This window comes from Amblyraja radiata, chromosome 34 (assembly GCF_010909765.2).
Source record: "Amblyraja radiata isolate CabotCenter1 chromosome 34, sAmbRad1.1.pri, whole genome shotgun sequence".
NCBI lineage: Eukaryota > Metazoa > Chordata > Chondrichthyes > Rajiformes > Rajidae > Amblyraja > Amblyraja radiata.
In genome coordinates this window covers 5,922,332-5,943,576 of record NC_045989.1, presented here as the reverse complement: position 1 = coordinate 5,943,576, position 21,245 = coordinate 5,922,332, and the positions used below count along the sequence as shown (strand labels likewise).

Genomic DNA, 21,245 nt, shown 5'->3' with positions numbered 1-21,245 from the left:
TATGTGGTTCAGCCTCCGGACATCAGCTCCATCTGTTGCTATCAAACTGCCATCGTGGCAAACTTGCTATCAATCCTTCCATAGATTGAGTTCTATCCTACACACTAGGAACAATTTTCAGAAGCCAATTAACCTGCAAAACGGCACATTTGTGGAGTGTGGGAGGAAACTGGAACACCCGGAGAAATCCCATCGATCGAGAGTTGTACTTTGCTGTTACTGACAGATTTCACTTCTTACTTCACTGCACTGATCGCAAACTCTATGAAACTCATCATGGTGCTAAAGGGACCCATTTGTTTTGCTCCAGTGTATTGCATGTAAAAATGTGCTCCAAAACAAGATGGACTAATAATCCTTGTTTTTTGTAGTTTTTGGAGACGCAGCTCAGAAGCGAGCCCTTCCACCCACTGAGTCCGCACCGACCGGCGATCCCCGCACACTAACGCTACCTGACTCACGCCAGAGACAGTTTACAATCTTACCAAGCCAATTAGCCTACAAACCCATACGTCTTTGGAGTGTGGGAGGAAACCGGAGATCCTGGAGAAAACCCACGTAAGATCACGGGGAGAACGTACAAACTCCGTACAGTAGTCAGGATTAAACCCGGGTCTCTGGCGCTGTGAGGCAGCAACTCTACCGCTGCGCCACCGTGCCGCCCCTAATCATAATAAGTGTGTATCAGAGTAGCGAGATGATGGGGTTCATATTCACTTTGGGCAGTTGTGCGAAAAGGGCAATTTTGGCCAGGAAAATTGCAATATTTTCTGATTTTCCATATGTCATCAAAAGTGAGGATCAGCTGAGTTGGATAATGGACAAACGTCCATTTCATGTCATGGCAAAAATGTTAGTATTCCACCCCCTGTAAGCTGAAACCTTTCTAAGGTTAAACCCCCGTATACAGAATCTACAAAGACTATGCCGGTTTTAATAAGTTCTTGCCCGTGTGTTTCAGTGAATCATCTGTCCATGTCCCACCACACTGGAATGGCAGCAGGCGTTCAATAATGATCTAAGGATGTTCTAGGGGATGGGCAGTGATGGAACATGGATCTGTACCTCAGCCTCTCCCAAAGGATGGGCTCCCAATTTCAGTCCCAATTCCATGGGCTTCTCAACTGCAAGGTAGTCAGATGAACATCAGAAACTGCAGACGCTAGAATACATGAGCAAAACACAAAGTGCTGGAGGAACTCAACGGGTCACCTCGCTCGTGAAGCAGCGCGAGGAAGGATCCTGAAGCGAAATGTTGTCCAATTGGAATGAAGAACGATCCCAACCGGAAACATCGCCTGTCCATTGCCTCCCCAGATGCTGCCTGACCCATTGAGTAACTCCGGCACTTTTGTGTTTTGACCATCCATCTGAAAGATCTCTTTCACTCACTGGGTAGATAAATGGGTAACCTAACCTGGCCTCTCAATCACTCCATTTGCCAGCTCAGATTCCCATTACTGACCATGGACAATCTCTGAAGAGGTCAAAAGACACATGGGTGGGGATAGCCACAAGCGGAAGTGCGGGAACACTACTAAATGCCTTCTCGTGCTTTCAATTGTGTTCAATTGGCCTGTGGCGGTGAAAATGTGACTATAAAATGAAGCTGGCGTTCCAGTGTGTATAAAAGGTACAATACATTAATGCAGGTCAGCGTATATAACATAAATCAGATACTCCGCTGTTGCATGCAAGAAGCAAGGGTCTAGTCGTGACATCCCAGCAGCTCCACACGGAGTGTGATGCGTTCGTGCCAAGTCTGAGGCACGATCCGAACAAACTGGGCGTAGAAGGGTGGATCGAAGATGTTGCGCCTGTGGCTGTAGTTGTCGTAGTTGCCCTGGAAAACCTACGAGGGGGGTGGGGGGATCAATAAACAAAGCATGCGTTAATCGGGAATCCACTTACAAGCTATTCACTCCTGTCCTTCTGCCCGCCATCTTCTTCACTAGCAATTGACCAACCGTTCATTGTATTCTGGAGGGAACCGCAGGTGCTGCTCTACCAACCAAAGACACAAAATGCTGGAGTAACTCAACGGGCAAGACGGCATGTGCAGGAAGGAACTGCAGATGCTGGTTTACACCAAAGATAGACACAAAAGTGCTGGAGTAACTCAGTGGATTAGGCATCATCTCTGGAGAACAAGGCTCGGTGAACAATGCTTCAGGTTGGAACTCTTCTTCAGGCCATCTGAAGAAGGATCCCGACTCGAAATGTCACACATCCTTTTTCTCCAGAGGTGCTGCCTGACATACTGGGTTACTCCAGCACTTAGACATTCCCTCCAAATATGCTCCCTGACCCACTGAGTTCCTCCAGTGCTTTGTGTTTTACTTTTACATTAGTTGTTTCTCTTTCCGCAGATGCTGCCTGACATGCTGTCCTGATATTATATCAGATTCCCAGCAAGTGCTGTTTGTTGCTCATTTCCATCTATTTGGTGAACATTGTCAGACGAGAACCTGTTCTAATCTTGTGACCTGCTTTTCCTGGCAAGACTGTAATATTCACCTGATGTATTCACCTGAAAGACACCTGGGCTCTCGGCCTGACTTTGTGGACCTTCCTTCCGACAGTGTGAGTGACCTGAGCATTACACTGAACTTTAGTAAGGCTTCAACCCATAGCCTGCTCTGAGAGGTGAAAATGTAACCAAATAGACCTAGCTAACAGTGTCGCAATACAAATGGTTCCCAACAAACCATTTTCGAAGTGTAATATGTAATTTAGAACATATAGAACAAAACAGGCCCTTCGGCCCACAATGTCTGCGTTGAGCATGATGCTGCCTCACACCCGCTGAGTTTCTCCGGCATTTTTGTCTACCTTCGAATTTTCCAGCATCTGCAGTTCTTTCTTAAACAAGATGCTGAGGCCATCTCTTATCTACCTGCACATAACCTATATCCCCTCCATTCCCTGGATATCCATGCACCTATCCAAAAGTATTTTACATGTCACTAACGTATCTCCTTCAATCACTACCCCAAGCAATGTATTCCAGGCTCTCGCCACTCTCTTTGTAATTCCGCACATTCCTTTTAAATTTTGCTCCACCCTCATTAAAGCTCTGCCGTCCGATATTTGAGTTTTCCATCCCGGGGAAAAGGTTGTGACTGTCTACCCTATCTATGCCTCTCATAATTGTATATACTTCTATTGGGTCTCCTCACAACCTCTGGCGTTCCAGAGAAAACTACCCAAGCCTGTCCAACCGCTCCCCATAGCTAATACCCCCTCATCCATCATTCTGGTAAACCTCCTCTGCACCCTTTCCAACGCCTCCACATCCTTCCATTAACGGGGGCAACCAGAACTGCCCACGATACTCGACATGCGGCTGAACCAAAGTCCTAGAAAACTACATTATGACTTCTAAAGTGGTATTTCTATTGAACACATCTCAAAATTTATTCCTTAACTATGGTTTAATAATAGCAAAAAAAAAAAAAAAAAAAAAAAAAAAAAAAAAAAAAATTAATTCTTAAATTTTGGAAAGGTACATCAATACCAACGCTTAAAATGTGGATTGCAAGTATGTTGGACACCGCTCATCTTGAGGAAATGCGATTCCTCCTAATGGATAAATCAGACCAATTCATAACGAGTTGGTCTCCATTCGTCGTTTTTTTGGAATCATATGGTACAACACAATTGTAAAAAATAACTGTTTCAGGACTGGACGAGGGTTGGTCAAGACTATAAATAATGATCTCCTCTTTTTTTTCTTTTCTTCTCTCTATTCTCTCTCTCAACTTTTTTCATTTACTCGTTTTCTTTTTTCACACACTATATATTTCACATCTTTCTATCCTTTACTATCTAACTTCTTTTTCTTATTCAAATCTTTTTTCAGTGTAACAAAAAAAAAAAAAAGAAGTTGTACATAAAATGTATTATGAAAATATATATTAGGCACTTTGGTGCCATATGACTGTACTTACTTCTAATAAAATAAAATATTAAAAAAAAAAAAAAAAAAGTGGTATTTCTTAAGGACCTGTCCCATTGTACGAGGTTATTCAAGAATTCTCCCGAGTTTTCCCCTGATTCGAACTCGGAGCATGTCCGTAGCGGGTCCGTAGGAGTTTGTGGATGTCTCGTAGCGGCTCGTACGAGTAAAAAGTAACAATTTTTTTCATCACGAGTATTTTTTTACTCGTGGACATTTTTCACAGTGTTGAAAAAACGTCACGAGTTTACCGGATTTCCCGAGTTCTACTCGTACGAGCCGCTACGAGACATCCACGAACTCCTACTGACCCGCTACGGACATTCTCCGAGTTCGAATCAGGGGAAAACTCGGGAGAACTCTTGAATTACCTCGTACAGTGGGACAGGCCCTTTAAGAACACGGTACAGCAAACATAATTTGCCGTTTACCTTATCTTTTCTTGTTATGTTGTCCTTGTAAATAGTCCACGACTTCCCATCATCACTGTAGGCAATTTTAAAGGATTCCACATATTGATGCACTCCAAAGTCTTTTGCTCCTTGAGTAATGATGCCAGTGATTTCTTTTGGAACGAGAAGGTTAATCTGGGAAAGAGACAACAGACTGATAAAATAAAAGGGGAGTTGAGCGGAAGCAGTAAATAACACCGAAGGTAGACATAAAATGCTGGAGTAACTCAGCGGGACAGGCAGCATCTCTGGATAGAAGGAATGGTTGACGTTTCGGGTTGAGACCTCTGATGAAGGGCCTTTGTGTGAGTTTGTGTGTGTGCGTCTGTGCATGTGAGTGTGAAGAAGGCTCTTGGCCTGATCTCTCCAGAGAAGCTGCCCATCCCGCTGAGTTACTCCAGTGTTTTGTGTCAATCTTCGGTTTAAACTAGCATCTGCAGTTCCTTCCTACACAATAACCTACAGCAGGGGTCGGCAATTTACGGCCCCCGGGCTGAATGCAGCCTGTAACCCAAAATCATCCGGCCCGCAGACTTCCTTCATCTCCGGTACCTCCCGGGCCTGAGGCTGCGGCGTTTAGGTCCGGTGGCGCAACGACACAAGGAGGCCAGCGTTGGCAGCCGCACGGGCAGAGTCGCCGAGCAGCGCTGACCGCGGCCGAGCGGCGAATGCCGAGCTCTGGCTGTACCGCATCCACCGCCTTCAGGACAGAGCCAAGGTACGCCATGTTGGTGAGCGCCCGTAACTAGGGGCCAGTTCTCCGGGTGGCGTCCTCAAAATGGCAGGATCTATGTGAACACGTGATTTGATGCCTGCCATCCGGGGCAGGATAAGTGCGGGATCCACGTGTACACGTGATAGATGTGGCCCACCATCCGCTCACAGATAAGTGTCCCGGCCCCTATACAGAACAAGGTTGCCCAACCCTGATTTACAGGGTCAATGGAAGCGGGTGGGAGAATGGGCCTGGTAAAACTGTTCCACGAGGAGTCAGCATGGACTCTTTGTCTGAACGGCCTTCTTGTATGCCTTAAGAATTCTAGCATTCTGTGGCATCAATCCAACCCTCTAATCTATGGGAAAAATCCAAACCACAAGATACAGATGATGAACATATGTTCGCAAGAGGACCTGGAACATCAATGTTTAGAGTTTAATTTATCCAACAAACATAATCATATTTTCAACACTAGTTGCAAACAAAGAACTGTCTCCATAGCAACAGCAGTTTAAGACCAAGATTCTTCTCGCCTTATCTCCAGTGGAACTGAAGTCGGATTATAGTTCAGTTTAGTTTAGTCATACAGTGCAGAAACAGGCCCTTCAGCCCACCGAGTCCGCGCCCGCGCCCACCAGCGATACCCGCACACTGACGCCATCCCACACACACACACACCAGGGACAATTTACATTTTTACCATGTCAATTAATCTCATAACCCATAGGGCTTTGGAGTCTGAGAGGAAACCAGAGATCCCGGAGAAAACCCATGCAGGTCACGGGGAGAATGTACAAACTCCTTACAGGTAGCACCCGTAGACAGGATCGAACCCGGGTCTCTGGCGCTGTAAGGCTGCATCTCTATGGCTGCACCACCGTGCCACTCATATATAAACTTAGAAAAAAAACACTTCAACTGATTGGGGTTGTCCAATGGTCTTTGCAACTTCACCTTTCAAATCTCAGTTTCCCATTATCTTTTCAGGCTCCTCCATGACATGTTAACTCTGATGTTTAGTATAGTTTAGTTTAGTTCAGGGCTCTGTCCTGAAGGCGGTGGATCAAATACTCACACTCACTCGTCCTCAGCCTATTGACAACCCCGATCCTGACAGTGAAGCCCAGACACAGAAGGTGCGCGGCCGTGCCGGCGGCTTTGCGCAGGATGCGGTACAGCCAGAGCTCGGTATTCGCCGCTCGGCCGCGTCCGGCGCTGCTCGCCGTTGCTCGGCAGCTCCGCCCATGCGGCCGCCAGCGCAGGCCTCCTTGCGTCACCGCACCTGGGCACCACAGCCCCAGGCACGGGAGGTACCGGAGAAGAAGGAAGTCTGCAGGCCGGATAATTACGGGAAAAAATATATGCCCGTGGGCCGGATGATTTTGGGATACAGGCTGCATTCGGCCTGGGGGCCATAAATTGCCGATCCCTGCTGTAGATTATTGTGTGGGAAGGAACTAGGTACGATGACAAGTATTTCTTGTTGCGTTCTATCCAGTCAGCGTAAAGACTATAAATAATTACAATCAAGCCGTCCACAGTGTACAGACACAAGATCTAATGGAAATAACGTTTAGTCCAAAATAAAGTCCAGTATGATCCAATTCAAGATAATGAGAGAGGGAAGAAGAGGGAGTGACCAGGGTGAGACATCATTGATGTTGATTGTGACGTTGCCAATGTAACATGAGATGTAAATGGAGTCAATGGAAGGGAGTAGACAAAATGTAGACAGGAGGAACGACAGATGCTGGAAAATCGAAGGTAATAGAAACGTAAAAAATAGGTGCAGGGGGAGGCCATTCGGCCCTTCAAGCCAGCACCGCCATTCATTGTGATCATGGCTGATCATCCCTAATCAATTACCCGTGCCTGCATTGTCCCCTTATCTCTTGATTCCACTAGCCCCTAGAGCTCTATCTAACTCTCTCTTAAATCCATCCAGTGATTTGGCCTCCACTGCCCTCTGTGGCAGGGAATTCCACGAAGTCTGAAGAAGGGTCTCGACCCGAAACGTTGCCTATTTCCTTCGCTGCATAGATGCTGCCTCACCTGCTGAGTTTCTCCAGCATTTTTGTCTACCTTCAATGGAAGGGAGGTTGGTTTACGTGATGGTTTGTCATCTTTGACATTTGCCCCCTGGGAAAAAGGGTTTGACTATCTACCTTATCTATGCCACTCCTGATTAAAAGAACTTGAACCAGATCTCCCCTCAGCTTCCAGAGAATCCTATTCCTTACAGTTATAACTGATACCTGGTCATCCAGACAGCATTCTGGTAAACCTCTTCCGCACCCTCTCCCTCTGTTTCCCCTTGTGTACAAATTATCTTTGCATTTGCGACTTGCAGAGGCAATAGCTTATACTTTGTTTGATAAGATTTTTCCTGGACCCACAATGAACAACGAGACAGCACAGTGGCGCAGCGGTAGAGTTGCTGCCTCACAGTGCCAGAGACCTGGGTGCGATCCTGACTATGGGTGCTGTCTGCACGGAATTTGTATGTTCTCCCCATGACCTGTGTGGGTTTTCTCCGGGATCCCTGGTTTCCTCCCACGTTCCAAAGATGAAGAGGTTTGTAGGTGAATTGGCTTCGGTAAATTGTCTCTAGTGTGTGCAGGATAGTGTGAATGTGCGGGGAACACTGGTTGGCGCCGGCTCGATGGGCCGAAGGGCCCGGTTACCGCACCGTATCACCAAACTAAACAAACTTGCTTAAAATTATAGACACAAAAAGCTGGAGTACCGCTGCAGGACAGGCAGCATCTCTAGAGAGAAGGAATGGGTGACGTTTTGGGTCGAGACTTACTTAAAATTATGGTGCACATATTTTTTATTTTCTTGTCTGTTAAAAGTCTGTGTAAGTGTTCTCCGGTTGTTTTATGTGGGGGGAGGCTGAGGAGGTCAGGGGAAACTTTTTTTTCAGTTTCTTACCTTGCCGGAGAAGTGCTTATTTTCCGGATCGCATCTCCGGCCAATCTGCGGCCTACCATTGATGGAGCTGAAGGCCGCCTCGGACAGGCTTGAGCCCCACCGTGAGGCACGGACTTAACATCGGAGCTGATCCCTTTCCTGGGATCGCTCCAACGGACTTACCATCGGACTTACCATCAAGGGCTCGCAGTCTCGGGAAAGGCTAGTCGGGAGTTCCAACGAACACAGAGGCTCAACCAGCCCCGACGGGGGGTTCGATCGTCCTGCACGGGGGAGCTGACATCCCCTCGATGCAGGAGATGATCACCCCGATGCGGAGGGCCAAAACGCCGCCGGCTACGGGAGTCAAGGTCTTCCCGTCAACAGAGGGCTCGAGGCTCCTGACCGCGGGAGAACAAAAAGGGAAGAAATTTGACCTTTTTTTCGCCTTCCATCACAGTGAGGAATGTGGAGGAGTCACTGTGGTGGATGTTTATGTTTAAATGTATTTTGTGTGTTCCGTTGCTTTTTACTTGTATGACTGACTTGGCAAATGAAATTCCTCGTATGTTGCAAAACATACTTGGCTAATAAAGTATTATTGTGATTGTGATTTTCGGTAAGTTGGAAATGGATCAGACCGGAGATCGGATTGGAGAATGAGAGGATTGAACGCATTGGCTAGGCTGAGAGGAATGGTCTTGTTACCTGCAGCCACTGAGACTTATTGCTGATCTCCGCTGTCCAGGCGTTGGTTTTGCCGTGTTTGTCCAGGCGGGCCAGGCACGGCGCCCAGGTGAACGCGTCGATCCCCCACATTTTGTACGTGCTCGAGGCAGAGATCTGCTTGTCGCCAATGTACCTGGACTTCATCCCCAGCGACTCCGAACAACCTGTTGTGTTTAAGTAAACTGTAAACACAAATTTTTTATGACAGGGTGGGTAGTGCATCCACGTCAGTCAATATAACACAGTAACGTAGTCTCCAATACTCGACTGAGAGCTGGGCGTTCTCTGCTACTTGTAGTTTAGTTTAGTGTGGCGATACAGCGTGGAAACAGGCCCTTCGGCCCACAGAGTCCGCGCCCACCAGCGGACCCCGCACATTAACTCTATCCTACACACACTAGGGACAATTTACATTTATATCAGACCAATTAGCCTATAAACCTGTACGTCTTTGGAGTGTGGAAGGAACTCGGAGCTTCCAGAGTAAAACCCAAGCAGGTCACGGGGAGAACGTACAAACTCTGTGCAGATGAGCACCCATAGTTGGGATTGAACCCGGGTCTCTGGCGCCGTTAGGCAGCAACTCTACCGCTGCTGCACAGTGCCGCGCAAATTTGTGGGGTCTTATTTGCTCATGTTGGCGGTAGGATCTAGGGGATCGGTATACTGCACGCTACTGTAAAGAGCCAAAGATTATTTCTGATCTTAACATCGACATGAAGTGCCGGAGTAACTCGACGGGTCAGGGAACATCTCTGGGGAAAAAAGCTGGGTGGCCTTTCGGGTCGGGAAATGGACGCAAAGTGCTGGTGTAACTCAGCAGGTCCAGCAGCATCTCCGTCACATTATTTTGGGTTGGGAGCCTTCTTCAAACTGTTCCCTTCAGTCTGGAGAAGGATCCCAACTCGAAGTGTCACACAGCCATTTTCTCCAGAGATGCTGCTTGACCCGCTGAGTTAAGGGCCTGTCCCACCAGCATGCGACTGCATGCGGCTAGCGTGGCCAAACGTGGTGGCTTGAGGCGTACGGCCTCGCGGGGCCGGTCCCACTTCCAACCGTGGAGTTGTGCGGGGCTGGTCCCGACATCATACTCACCAATCAGCTGGGCAGGAGGCGGGCCGACTGAATTTGGACGTCGCACGGCGTCGGGCGGTTACGTCATCACGCAACGGCACGCTGGGCGGTGACGTAATCGCGCAACTCCACGCGCTAGGCGTACGCCGTCAAGACGCTGCGTACGACATCGAGACGCTGCGTACGGCCTCAATGCGGCTGCGGGCCGACAGGTCGTTGTCGCGCGGAATTTTTGGATAGCGTCAGTTTTTCGGAGCCCCGCGCGATGTCGGGACTAGCCCCGCACAACTCCATACGCCTCTGGCGATCGAAGTGGGACCGGCCCCGCGAGGCCGTACGGCTCAAGCGACCACGTTAGGTCGCGCTAACCACATGCAGTCGCATGCTGGTGGGACAGGCCCTTTACTCCAGTACTTTGTGTCTATCATTGGTATAAACCAGCACCTGCAGTTCCTTGTTTCTACATTCTGATCTTGAGAGGCTGCCTCAGCAGCTGAGTCAGTGAACTGAACATCTAACACAAACATTCCTTGATCCATTAACACGAGGTCCAACAGCCCCAGTATAGAAAACCATCTTACAAAGATGCATTAATTATTATTTGCCTCCGCTACTTTGTCCCTGTCATTCTTTATGGATGAAGTTGGATAAAACGTGAACTTTTCTGCTGGAGTCGCCAATCTGTAACTATGGCAACAAAGGATTCCAAGAAGAGGAAGAGAATATTTAATCCAAAGATAGACACAAAATGCTGGAGTAACTCAGTGGGCCAGGGAGCATCTCTGGAGAAATGAGATAGGTGATGTTTCGGGTTGGGTACCCGTCTTCAGACTGAAAGTCAATGAGGGTCTCAATTTTCAGCCGAAACCCCAAATATCAGCACGGTGGCGCAGCCTTACAACGCTTGCAGCGCCAGAGACCCGGGTTCGATCCCGTCTACGGGAGCTGTCTGTACGGAGTTTGTACCCTCTCCCCCGTGACCGTGTGGGTTTTACCCTGGAAGCCAAGGTTTCCTAATCTAAACATCACCTGATCCTTTCCATTGAGAACCAGTTGGGTGCAGGAGTGCTGGACAACTCCACCAAGTGCTGTAGTAAACTAGTGAACTAATACCTTCAAGCCAATTAGGAAGAGGAGGAGCCAGTGGGCTGAGGGAGAGATGAGAAGGGGAGAAGAAAGTAGGGACTACCTGAAATTAGAGGTCAATGTTCATACCGCTGGGGTGCAAACTGCCCAAGCGAAATATGAGGTGCTGCTCCTCCAATTTATGGTGGTCCTCACTCTGGCCATGGAGGAGGCCGAGGCCAGAAAGGTCGGATTCGGAATGGGAGGGGGAGTTGAAGTGCTGAGCCACCGGGAGATCAGGTTGGTTATTGCGAACCGAGCGGAGGTGTTCGGCGAAGCGATCGCCAAGCCTACGCTTGGTCTCACTCAATAGGTGATGTTTTGGGCCAAGAATGGTGAAAAAGGGCCCAATTCTGAAACGTCACCTATCCATGTTCTCCAAAGAAGCTGCCTGACCTGCTGAGTTACTCCAGCAGTTTGCGTCTTTTTATCTCTCATTAACATGCACAGAGTCGCTGCCTTACAGTACCTGAGACCCGGGTTCGATTTTGACCACGGGTGCTGTCTGTACAAAGTTTGAACGTTCTCCCAGTGACCTGCGTGGGCTTTCTCCGGTATCTCCGGTTTCCTCCCACAGTCCAAAGACGTACAGGTTTGTAGGTTAATTGACTTGGTATGATTGTAAATTGTCCCTAATGTGTAGGATAATGTTAATGTGCGGGGACTCGGTGGGCCGAAGGGCCTGTTTCCGGGCTGTATCTATAAACTAAACTAAATTAAACAATGTTCAGTGGACTATTTAATATGGATGGATGCCCAACGATAGATGTGGACATGGTGGGTAGAATACCTGCTGCATGTCAAATATATTTAGTTTAGAGATACAGCGCGGAAGCAGGCCCTTCGGCCCACCGGGTCCGCGCCGACCAGCGATCCCCACATATTAAGACTATCCTACACACACTAGGGACAATTTTTACATTTTACCAAGCCAATTTACCTCCATACCTGTACGTCTTTGGAGTGTGAGAGGAAACTGAAGATCTCGGAGAAAACCCACGCAGGTCACGGCGAGAACGTATAAACTCCATACAGACAGGGCTCCTGGTCGGAATCGAACCCGGGTTTGGCGCTGCAAGCGCTGTAAGGCAGCAATTCTGCCACCGTGGTCAAAGATGGAATGTTGACCTGACCTGTTAACCTGATTTCCCCCCTGACCCTTTGACATATAATTCATCTCCTCTTGCATCCTTCATCCATCACTGGTCCCAAGGTCCAGAATTATCCACTTCCATAACAACCCAGCCATCCCAGATGCAGGATTTACCGTTCAGTTCACAGCCTATTAGCTCCATACGCAGGGTGCAGGCTCTCTGGCACACCACGGGAATAAGGCGGATGTACTGAGCGATGATGGGAGGGGCGACCAGGTTCTTCTTCTGCCCGTTGTTGTTGCGATTTCCAGTAAATGTCTACAGGGATAAAAGGAGAAACCGTGGTCAATGCAAGTTTAGAAGGATGAGAGGTCACCTCATAGAAACTTACAAATTAATGAAAGGCCTGGATAGAGTGGATGTGGAGAGGATGTTTCCACTAGTGGGAGAGTCTAGAACCAGAGGCCAGAGCTCATAATAATAGGACATACCTTTAGAAAGGAGATGAGGAGAAATACCTTTAGTGAATCGGTGGAATTCATTGCCACAGACGGCAGTGGAGGCCAAATCAATGGATATTTTTAAGCTAGAGATTGACAGAATCTTGATTAGTACGGGTGTCAGAGGTTATGGGGAGAATGCGGGAGAAAGAGGGTTGAGAGGAAAATATAGATCAGCCTCGATTGAACAGTGAAGTAGACTAATGGGCCGAATGGCCTAATTCTGCTCCTAGAACGTATGAAGTGGCTTGATGATGGATGAGAGTGGTGGCAGAGGGGTGTTTCTTTGACAGTGACCGGTGATGTACCTTCCTGAAGGATCTGTGCTCGGACCTCTGTCTGAAATACTCTGTATTACAGAGAGATTCCATCCCTGGAAAACCATCCATATTGAGATTTTCCAACAAGTGATCCTCACTCCCGACCCTTTCCCATTGAATTCCATGTTATAGATGGAGATATATCCTACAGCATGTTATTCTTTCATGTTCAGCCATTTTATTGATGATGGCAGAGACCCACTGCCATTATTTAACGGCTAAGGTGAATATTAGACTTGGCGGAGGAGACTTGATGGGCCGAATGGCCTGATTCTGCTCCTAAAACTTATGAACTTATGAACAAGGCTATTGGGTCAGGAAAGGATTTTGGAAGTAAGAGGTAGTTGAGGCAGGTATTATAACAACACTTCAAATATATTGGGACAGGTACATGGATAGGAAAGGGATATGGGCCAAATGCAAGGCAGGTGGGACTAGTGGTCCCATCTTGGTCGGCATGGGCAAGTTGGGCCGAAGGACCTGTTTCCGTGCTCTATGACTACATGACGCTAAGTAGGGATATGAGGACAACACAATGGGATTGAAGGAATCGGTTCACGAGGGGAAAGAGTGCAGGAGGCTGACGGGTTAAAGCACGGTGATCTAGTGGAGAGAGACACAAAGTGTTGGAGTAACTCAGGGGGACAGGCAGCATCTCTGGAGAGAAGGGAACGGGTGACGTTTGGGGTCGAGACCCTTCTTCAGACTGGTTAGGGATACGGGAAACGACAGATATGGATGCTGATGTGGGGAGATAAAGAAACGATGAATAAACGTGGTGGTGGTAGAGTCAGAGAGCAGGAGGAATCACAGAGGGGGGGGGGAAGGGGGCAGTGAGGGAGGATGAAATGGAGCAAAGCCAAGGGGTTGATGCAAGGAGCTGGGCCGAGGCTACTGCTCCTGCAAGTATACTGCTTGTTGTTGGAAGATGAAGCAGGTGAAGAGCGAGGCAGCATTGAGTTCTGAGACGTCTGTTCACGTCCTTAGGCTGGAGAGAGGAAGACTGTGCGGTAATGTTATTGCCCCAGAGTACTGAGTTACTAAAAATAAAATCTGATGAAATCTGACATTTCTGTCTCATTTTGTATTTCATTTTTGTCCGCATAAATTTCTCAACAGCAAATGTTATTGTATCTAAGATGTTTTGAATTGTGATTTCTGAAAAGTGAATTCCTATTACCCAGACTGTGGAGGCACAGGGGTCGCTTGTATGTATAACTCATTGGATTGAACATGCAGGAGGCTTGATTAGAAAGTTTGCAGATATCTGCATAATTGGTGATGTTGTGGAATTTGAGGAAGCTTGAACAAGGATACAGCAGGAAAGATGGTGAAATGTAAGGTTAAACCCCTGTCCCACGGTACGAGTTAATTCCAAGAGTTCTCCCGAGTTTGCCCTGATTCGAACTCGGAGATTTACGGTAATGGCCACTCGTCGGTACTCGGGGCACTCGTGGACATTTTTCATCATGTTGAAAAATCTTCACGCGTTTTCCCGTGTTTACCTGCCGTTAGCGAGTCTTCCCGAGTACCCACCGTTAGCGCTAAGAGACATCCCCGAGCTCCAACGTACCCGCTATGTTCATTCTCCGTGTTTACCACGAGTTTCATTATTTTTAAACTCGGGAGAGTTCTTGGAATGAACTCGTACCGTGGGACAGGGCTTTAAGAGTTTAACTGGATAAATGTGAGTTTAGTTTAGTTTAGTTTAGTTTAGATATAGCATGGAAACTGCCCCTTCAGTCCATCGAGCACACACCGACCATCGATCACCCATTCACACTAGTCCTATGTTATAGAAACATAGAAACATAGAAAAATAGGTGCAGGAGAAGGCCATTCGGCCCTTCGAGCCAGCACCACCATTCAATATGATCATGGCTGATTATCTAAATCCGGGGTTCCCAACCTTTTTCGTCCAGTTTACCCCTGGCAACTTTAATAGCACATTACAATGTTATTTCACTTATTTATGAACAACTAATGATGAACAGATACCGGTACACCAGAACCAAACACAATCGTCAATAAGAAAAAATATGTACTAATCCAGAATCAACAAATTTACCTCCTGGGGGTAAATTTACCCCAGGTTGGGAACCTTTGATCTAAGATCAGAACCCCGTTCCTGCTTTTTCCCCATATCACTTGATTCCTTTAGCCCTGGGAGCTAAATCTAACTCTCATGAAAACATCCAGTGAATTGGCCTCCACTGCCTTCTGTGGCAGAGGATTCCACAGATTCACAACTCACTGGGTGAAAAAGTTTTTCCACATCTCAGTCCTAAATGGTCTACCCCTTATTCTTAAACTGTGACCCCCCTGGTTCTGAACTCCCCCAAAATCAGGAAAAATTTTCATGCATCTAGCCTGTCCAATTCTTTAAGAATTTTATATGTTTCTATAAGATCCTTTAAGAATTTTATGTTTCTATAAGATCCCATTTCCTCATCCATTCTCTGCACATTAAGAGCAATTTTACAGAGACCAATTAACCCACAAACCTGCACGTCTTTGAGCCGTTGGAGGAAACCAGAGCACCCAGAGGAAACCCACGTGGTCACAGAGAGAACGTGCAAACTCCAGACAGACAGCACCTAAAGTCACCTAAAGTCAGGTTCAAACCAGGGCTTCTGGCACTGTGAAGTAGCAGCTCTACGTCCTTTGGTTTGGCCAGATTTGGAGTCATAATGCTTTAGGATGGTTCATAATGCTTTATAATTCATTTGGAGCCATAAAGCTTTGGAAGGATGAAGAGCCTTAGAAGAAGGTGCACAAGAGGTTCACCTGGATTTGAGTTTCTCAACTAAAAGGTGAGGTAGGACAAAACTGGAATATTTTCTCTGGCACTTCTGAGTCTAAGGGTTGACCTAATGGAAGTGTATTAAAATATGGGTGGCATAGATAGGTTAGTTAGATGGTTGGAATCAGTTGACCCATGGTGGAAGTGTCAAATATTGAAGACGTAGGTTTAAGGTGAGAAGGGGGAAAGAGTCAAGGAGAATTGATAAGTCAAGTAATTTTTATACAGGGAATGGTAGGTACCTGGAATGCACGCCTTGGGAAATGGTAGAAACAGATACAATAACAATGTTTTAAAGGCATTTAGACAGACGCATAAATAGATAGAGATTAGAGGGATACAGACCGCATGCAAATTACCCCTCCAATTTTTTTTTTTAAGCTCTCTTTAGACTTCAGAAATACAACAGAAACAGGACCTTTAGCCCACCGAGTCGGCACCAACCAGCGACCATCCCGACTAAACTAAATTAAACTAAACAATACTCCAAGCGTGGAGTAAATTCGGGAAAGCTTTGCAAACTAACTCATTTCCAGAAAGTTTCTTCACCAGTTGTCTGTCACGGTCATTTCGATGTTACCTTATCTTTGTTTTTCTCACTGTCTTTGAAAACGGTGAAGTTGACTCCATCAGAACTGTAAGCAACTTTGAAGACTTTGACATATTCCGGAGCCCCCACTGCCAAGGCTCCCTGTGTTATGATGCCGGTGATCCGCATCTTTCTTAACAGATTGACCTGGAGATTAACAATAAAAAGAACCTTCGGTGAGAATGAAGCACCAGACTCCTTCATAACCTGAAAATAAATTGTCATTGTAAATTGTAACTGCAAATAAAAAGTAATTTCAATTTTTTTTGCATTATGTAGCAATTTGACATTTTAAGTTATAACTTCTTTCCATCCCAGCTTTTTTTTCTTGTTTATTATATTGTTTACTGTGTACTATGTTTACATATTCTGTTTAGGAAGGAACTTCAGATGCTGGTTTAAACTGGATAGACACAAAATGCTGGAGTAACTCAGCGGGCCAGGCAGCATCTCTGGAGAGAAGGAACGGGTGACATTTCGGGTCGAGACCCTTCTTCAGACTATTCTGTTGTGCTGCTGCAAGTAGGAATTTCATTGTTCTATCTGGTACATATGACAATAAAACACTCTTGTTTAAGTAAGAACTGCAGATGCTGGAAAAATCGAAGGTTGACAAAAATGCTGGAGAAACTCAGCGGGTGAGGCAGCATCTATGGAACGAAGGAATAGGTGACGTTTTGGGTCGAGACCCTTCTTCTGAAGAAGGGTATCGACCTGAAACGTCATCTATCCCTTCGCTCCATAGATGCTGCTGCACCCGCTGAGTTTCTCCAGCACTTTTGTCTACCTTCCACACAGATCCACACAGATTCCAGACCAGATCTTAGTTGAAAACTTGTGGGATATGGTTACACGCTAGGAACTGCAGATGCTGGTTTACAAAAAAAACCCATAATGCGCTGGAATAACTCAGCGGATCAGACATCATCACTGGTGAACATGTGGAATTCATTGCCAAAGATGGTTGTGGAGGCCAAGTCACTGAGTGTTTGGCAGGTTCTTGATTAATAAGGGCCATGGGGAGAACGCAGGGGAATTGAGTTTAGAGGGAAAGCTAGATCAGTCATGATTGAAGGGTAGAATAGGTTCGATGGGCCAAAAGGCCTAATTCTCCTCCTATGACTGATGAACTTATGAGAACATGGATAGATGACATTCTGGGTCGAGACCCTTCTTCAAATATGTTATTGACCACACTGCATTTGGTCTTTGGAGCAGGGTACACCTACTCAATAGGCCAGGTTAGAGTTTGACAGGTTAATAACTACCATGTATAACCTGCCAACAAGGAATTTCTTGATTTATAAACGAGACTTGGCAGACTGAGAGGTAAACCTGTCCACTACTGCCCACACCAGCAGGGAGTGAGTGTGGGTGGGAGATGAGGGCACACAGGCTTCATATGCATTCAATTCTTTGAAAAATACTGTGTGTAGGAAAATGTTCCCAATGTTGAGCGAGTCCAGAACCAGTGGCCACAGTCTTAGAATAAAGGGGAGGCCATTTAAGACTGAGGTGAGAAAAAACTTTTTCACCCAGAGATTTGTGAATTTGTGGAATTCCCTGCCACAGAGGGCAGTGGAGGCCAAATCACTGGATGGATTTAAGAGAGAGTTAGATAGAGCTCAAGGGGCTAGTGGAATCAAGGGATATGGGGAGAAGGCAGACACGGGTTATTGATTGGGGACGATCAGCAATGATTACAATGAATGGCGGTGCTGGCTCGAAGGGCCGAATGGCCTCCTCCTGCACTTATTTTCTATGTAAAATGCCTAATCTTAACAGGCTGAAGAACAGCAAAGTCAGACTTTAGTTAATGCTCAAGAAGATAAGACACAAAATGCCGGAGTAACTCAATGTTACAGGCAGGATCTCTGGAGAGAAGGAATGGGCGACATTTCTGGTCGAGACCCTTCTTCATTCCGCAACTTGAAACTGACTTTAACTGATGGACTTCAAGTGGATCGAGTATCACACAAGGGTTTTAAATCGGTGTGAAATTCATTCCATCCTAACAATGAGCAGCCCTAGCCCTTTGGTGAAACATTTCAAAGGCAGTTTACAAGCAGGGACGAACTCCGACCAGGTATTCGCATGGGCCAGTGACTGTGATAAAGGGCCAGGTAGTGCAGGTACCATTAACATAGAACAGGTGAGCACTGCCCCAGATAAAATCTCACACACAGGGAACTCTTCAATACAAGTTTGAGTGAACATTGACAACAACCAAGAACGGAACTCACTATCAAAACATGGAGGGGACGGGGGACACAATTTTTTGGCGGCCACGCGCGCATGTGCACACTCACACACACGCGCGCGAGGCTTCGGAGGCTCAATCCAATGCTAAAAACGGCGATTTTAAAATCGGGATCTCAAAAACTTGGGGGGGATGTCCCCCACCTTTCAAAACATGGGGGGGACGTGTCCCCTCTGGCCCCCCCGGGTTTTCCGCCCCTGACAACAACTAATATGTGCTAAAAGGACACAGAGTGCTGGAGTAACACAGCAGGTCAGGCAGCATCTCTAGAGAGCATGGATAGGTGACGTTTCGGGTTGCGACCCTTCTTCAGGCCGATTGCTCAGTTTAGTTCAGTTTAGTTTAGTTTAAATATATCAGTGAGAGATCGATGATCAAGGATACTTTGTTGTCGTATGTACCTAGGCAAAGTGAAATTGTTTGTTTTTGCATAGAATCTGGTAAAATCAAACAGCAGACCTTCACCTAGAGCCAGGAAGTACAAAAAGAGTCACAAAATGTTGGAGAAACTCAGCGGGTGAGGCAGCATCTCTGGAGAGAAGGAAGGGGCGACGTTTCGGGTCGAGACCCTTCTTCAGTCTGACGTCAGTCTCGACCGGAAACGTCGCCCATTCCTTCTCTCCAGAGATGCTGCCTGAGTTACTCCAGTATTTTGTGTCTACCTTCAATTTAAAGCAGCATCTGCAGTTCCTTCTTACACAAAAAGGGTCACCATGTTTCTGGCTGCAGGAGCTGGAACCTTGATCAAAGGAAAGTGCAGAAGGAGCCACAAGGAACTGCAGATGCTGAATTGTGCGTGGGACACAAAGTGCCGGAGGAACTCAGCGGGTCAGGGCGGGAATGGACAGGCAACGTTTTGAGTCTTCAGACGAGTTCTCCGTACCTGAAACCAGGGGTTATGGTCGAAGGTGGCCATGCTCCAGGCGTTGACAATTCCCTTGTTGTTGAGTCGGGCTAGCTCTGCGCGCCAGCGTTTTAGGCCCAGACATCATCACTGGTGAACATGTGGAATTAATTGCCAAAGATGGTTGTGGAGGCCAAGTCGCTGAGTGTTTGGCAGGTTCTTGATTAATAAGGGCCATGGGGAGAACGCAGGGGAATTGAGTTTAGAGGGAAAGCTAGATCAGTCATGATTGAAGGGTAGAATAGGCTCGATGGGCCAAAGGCCTAATTCTCCTCCTATGACTGATGAACTTATGAGAACATGGATAGATGACATTCCGGGTCGAGACCCTTCTTCAAATATGTTATTGACCACACTGCATTTGGTCTTTGGAGCAGGGTACACCTACTCAATAGGCCTGGTTAGAGTTTGACAGGTTAATAACTACCGTGTATAACCTGCCAACAAGGAATTTCTTGATTTATAAACGAGACTTGGCAGACTGAGAGGTAAACCTGTCCACTACTGCCCACACCAGCAGGGAGTGAGTGTGGGTGGGAGATGAGGGCACACAGGCTTCATATGCATTCAATTCTTTGAAAAATACTGTGTGTAGGAAAATGTTCCCAATGTTGAGCGAGTCCAGAACCAGTGGCCACAGTCTTAGAATAAAGGAGAGGCCATTTAAGACTGAGGTGAGAAAAAACTTTTTCACCCAGAGATTTGTGAATTTGTGGAATTCCCTGCCACAGAGGGCAGTGGAGGCCAAATCACTGGATGGATTTAAGAGAGAGTTAGATAGAGCTCAAGGGGCTAGTGGAATCAAGGGATATGGGGAGAAGGCAGACACGGGTTATTGATTGGGGACGATCAGCAATAATTACAATGAATGGCGGTGCTGGCTCGAAGGGCCGAATGGCCTCCTCCTGCACCTATTTTCTATGTAAAATGCCTAATCTTAACAGGCTGAAGAACAGCAAAGTCAGACTTTAGTTAATGCTCAAGAAGATAAGACACAAAATGCCGGAGTAACTCAACTTTACAGGCAGGATCTCTGGAGAGAAGGAATGGGCGACATTTCTGGTCGAGACCCTTCTTCATTCCGCAACTTGAACCTGACTTTAACTGATGGACTTCAAGTGGATCGAGTATCACACAAGGGTTTTAAATCGGTGTGAAATTTATTCCATCCTAACAATGAGCAGCCCTAGCCCTTTGGTGAAACATTTCAAAGGCAGGTTACAAGCAGGGACGAACTCCGACCAGGTATTCGCACGGGCCAGTGACTGTGATAAAGGGCCAGGTAGTGCAGGTACCATTAACATAGAACAGGTGAGCACTGCCCCAGATAAAATCTCACACACAGGGAACTCTTCAAAGCAAGTTTGAGTGAACATTGACAACAACCAAGAACGGAACTCACTATCAAAACATGGAGGGGACGGGGGACACAATTTTTTGGCGGCCACGCGCGCATGTGCACACTCACACACACATGCGCGAGGCTTCGGAGGCTCAATCCAACGCTAAAAACGGCGATTTTAAAATCGGGATCACAAAAACTTGGGGGGGATGTCCCCCACCTTTCAAAACATGGGGGGGATGTGTCCCCTCTGGCCCCCCCAGGTTTTCCGCCCCTGACAACAACTAATACGTGCTAAAAGGACACAGAGTGCTGGAGTAACACAGCAGGTCAGGCAGCATCTCTAGAGAGCATTGATAGGTGACGTTTCGGGTTGCGACCCTTCTTCAGGCCGATTGCTCAGTTTAGTTCAGTTTAGTTTAGTTTAAATATATCAGTGAGAGATCGATGATCAAGGATACTTT

At 46.9% G+C, this 21,245-nt stretch overlaps 1 protein-coding gene across 4 annotated transcripts in view; it reads right to left on the bottom strand.

Annotated features, from left to right (window-relative positions):
• Nucleotides 1-788: 788 nt before the first annotated feature.
• mfge8 (milk fat globule EGF and factor V/VIII domain containing) overlaps nucleotides 789-21,245 on the bottom strand; it is an 84,921-nt gene continuing 64,464 nt past the window's right edge. For 2 of the 4 annotated variants that reach the window (XM_033050542.1, XM_033050544.1), the window contains 5 exons: nucleotides 16,267-16,422; nucleotides 12,237-12,381; nucleotides 8,750-8,952; nucleotides 4,390-4,545; nucleotides 789-1,852 (listed from right to left, as the gene is read on the bottom strand). In XM_033050542.1, coding sequence (XP_032906433.1) covers nucleotides 1,709-1,852; nucleotides 4,390-4,545; nucleotides 8,750-8,952; nucleotides 12,237-12,381; nucleotides 16,267-16,422 — 804 coding nt within the window. In that variant the 3' untranslated portion in view covers nucleotides 789-1,708. The remainder of the gene's footprint in view (nucleotides 1,853-4,389; nucleotides 4,546-8,749; nucleotides 8,953-12,236; nucleotides 12,382-16,266; nucleotides 16,423-21,245) is intronic. The other 2 variants (XM_033050543.1, XM_033050545.1) reach the window with 1 other exon arrangement.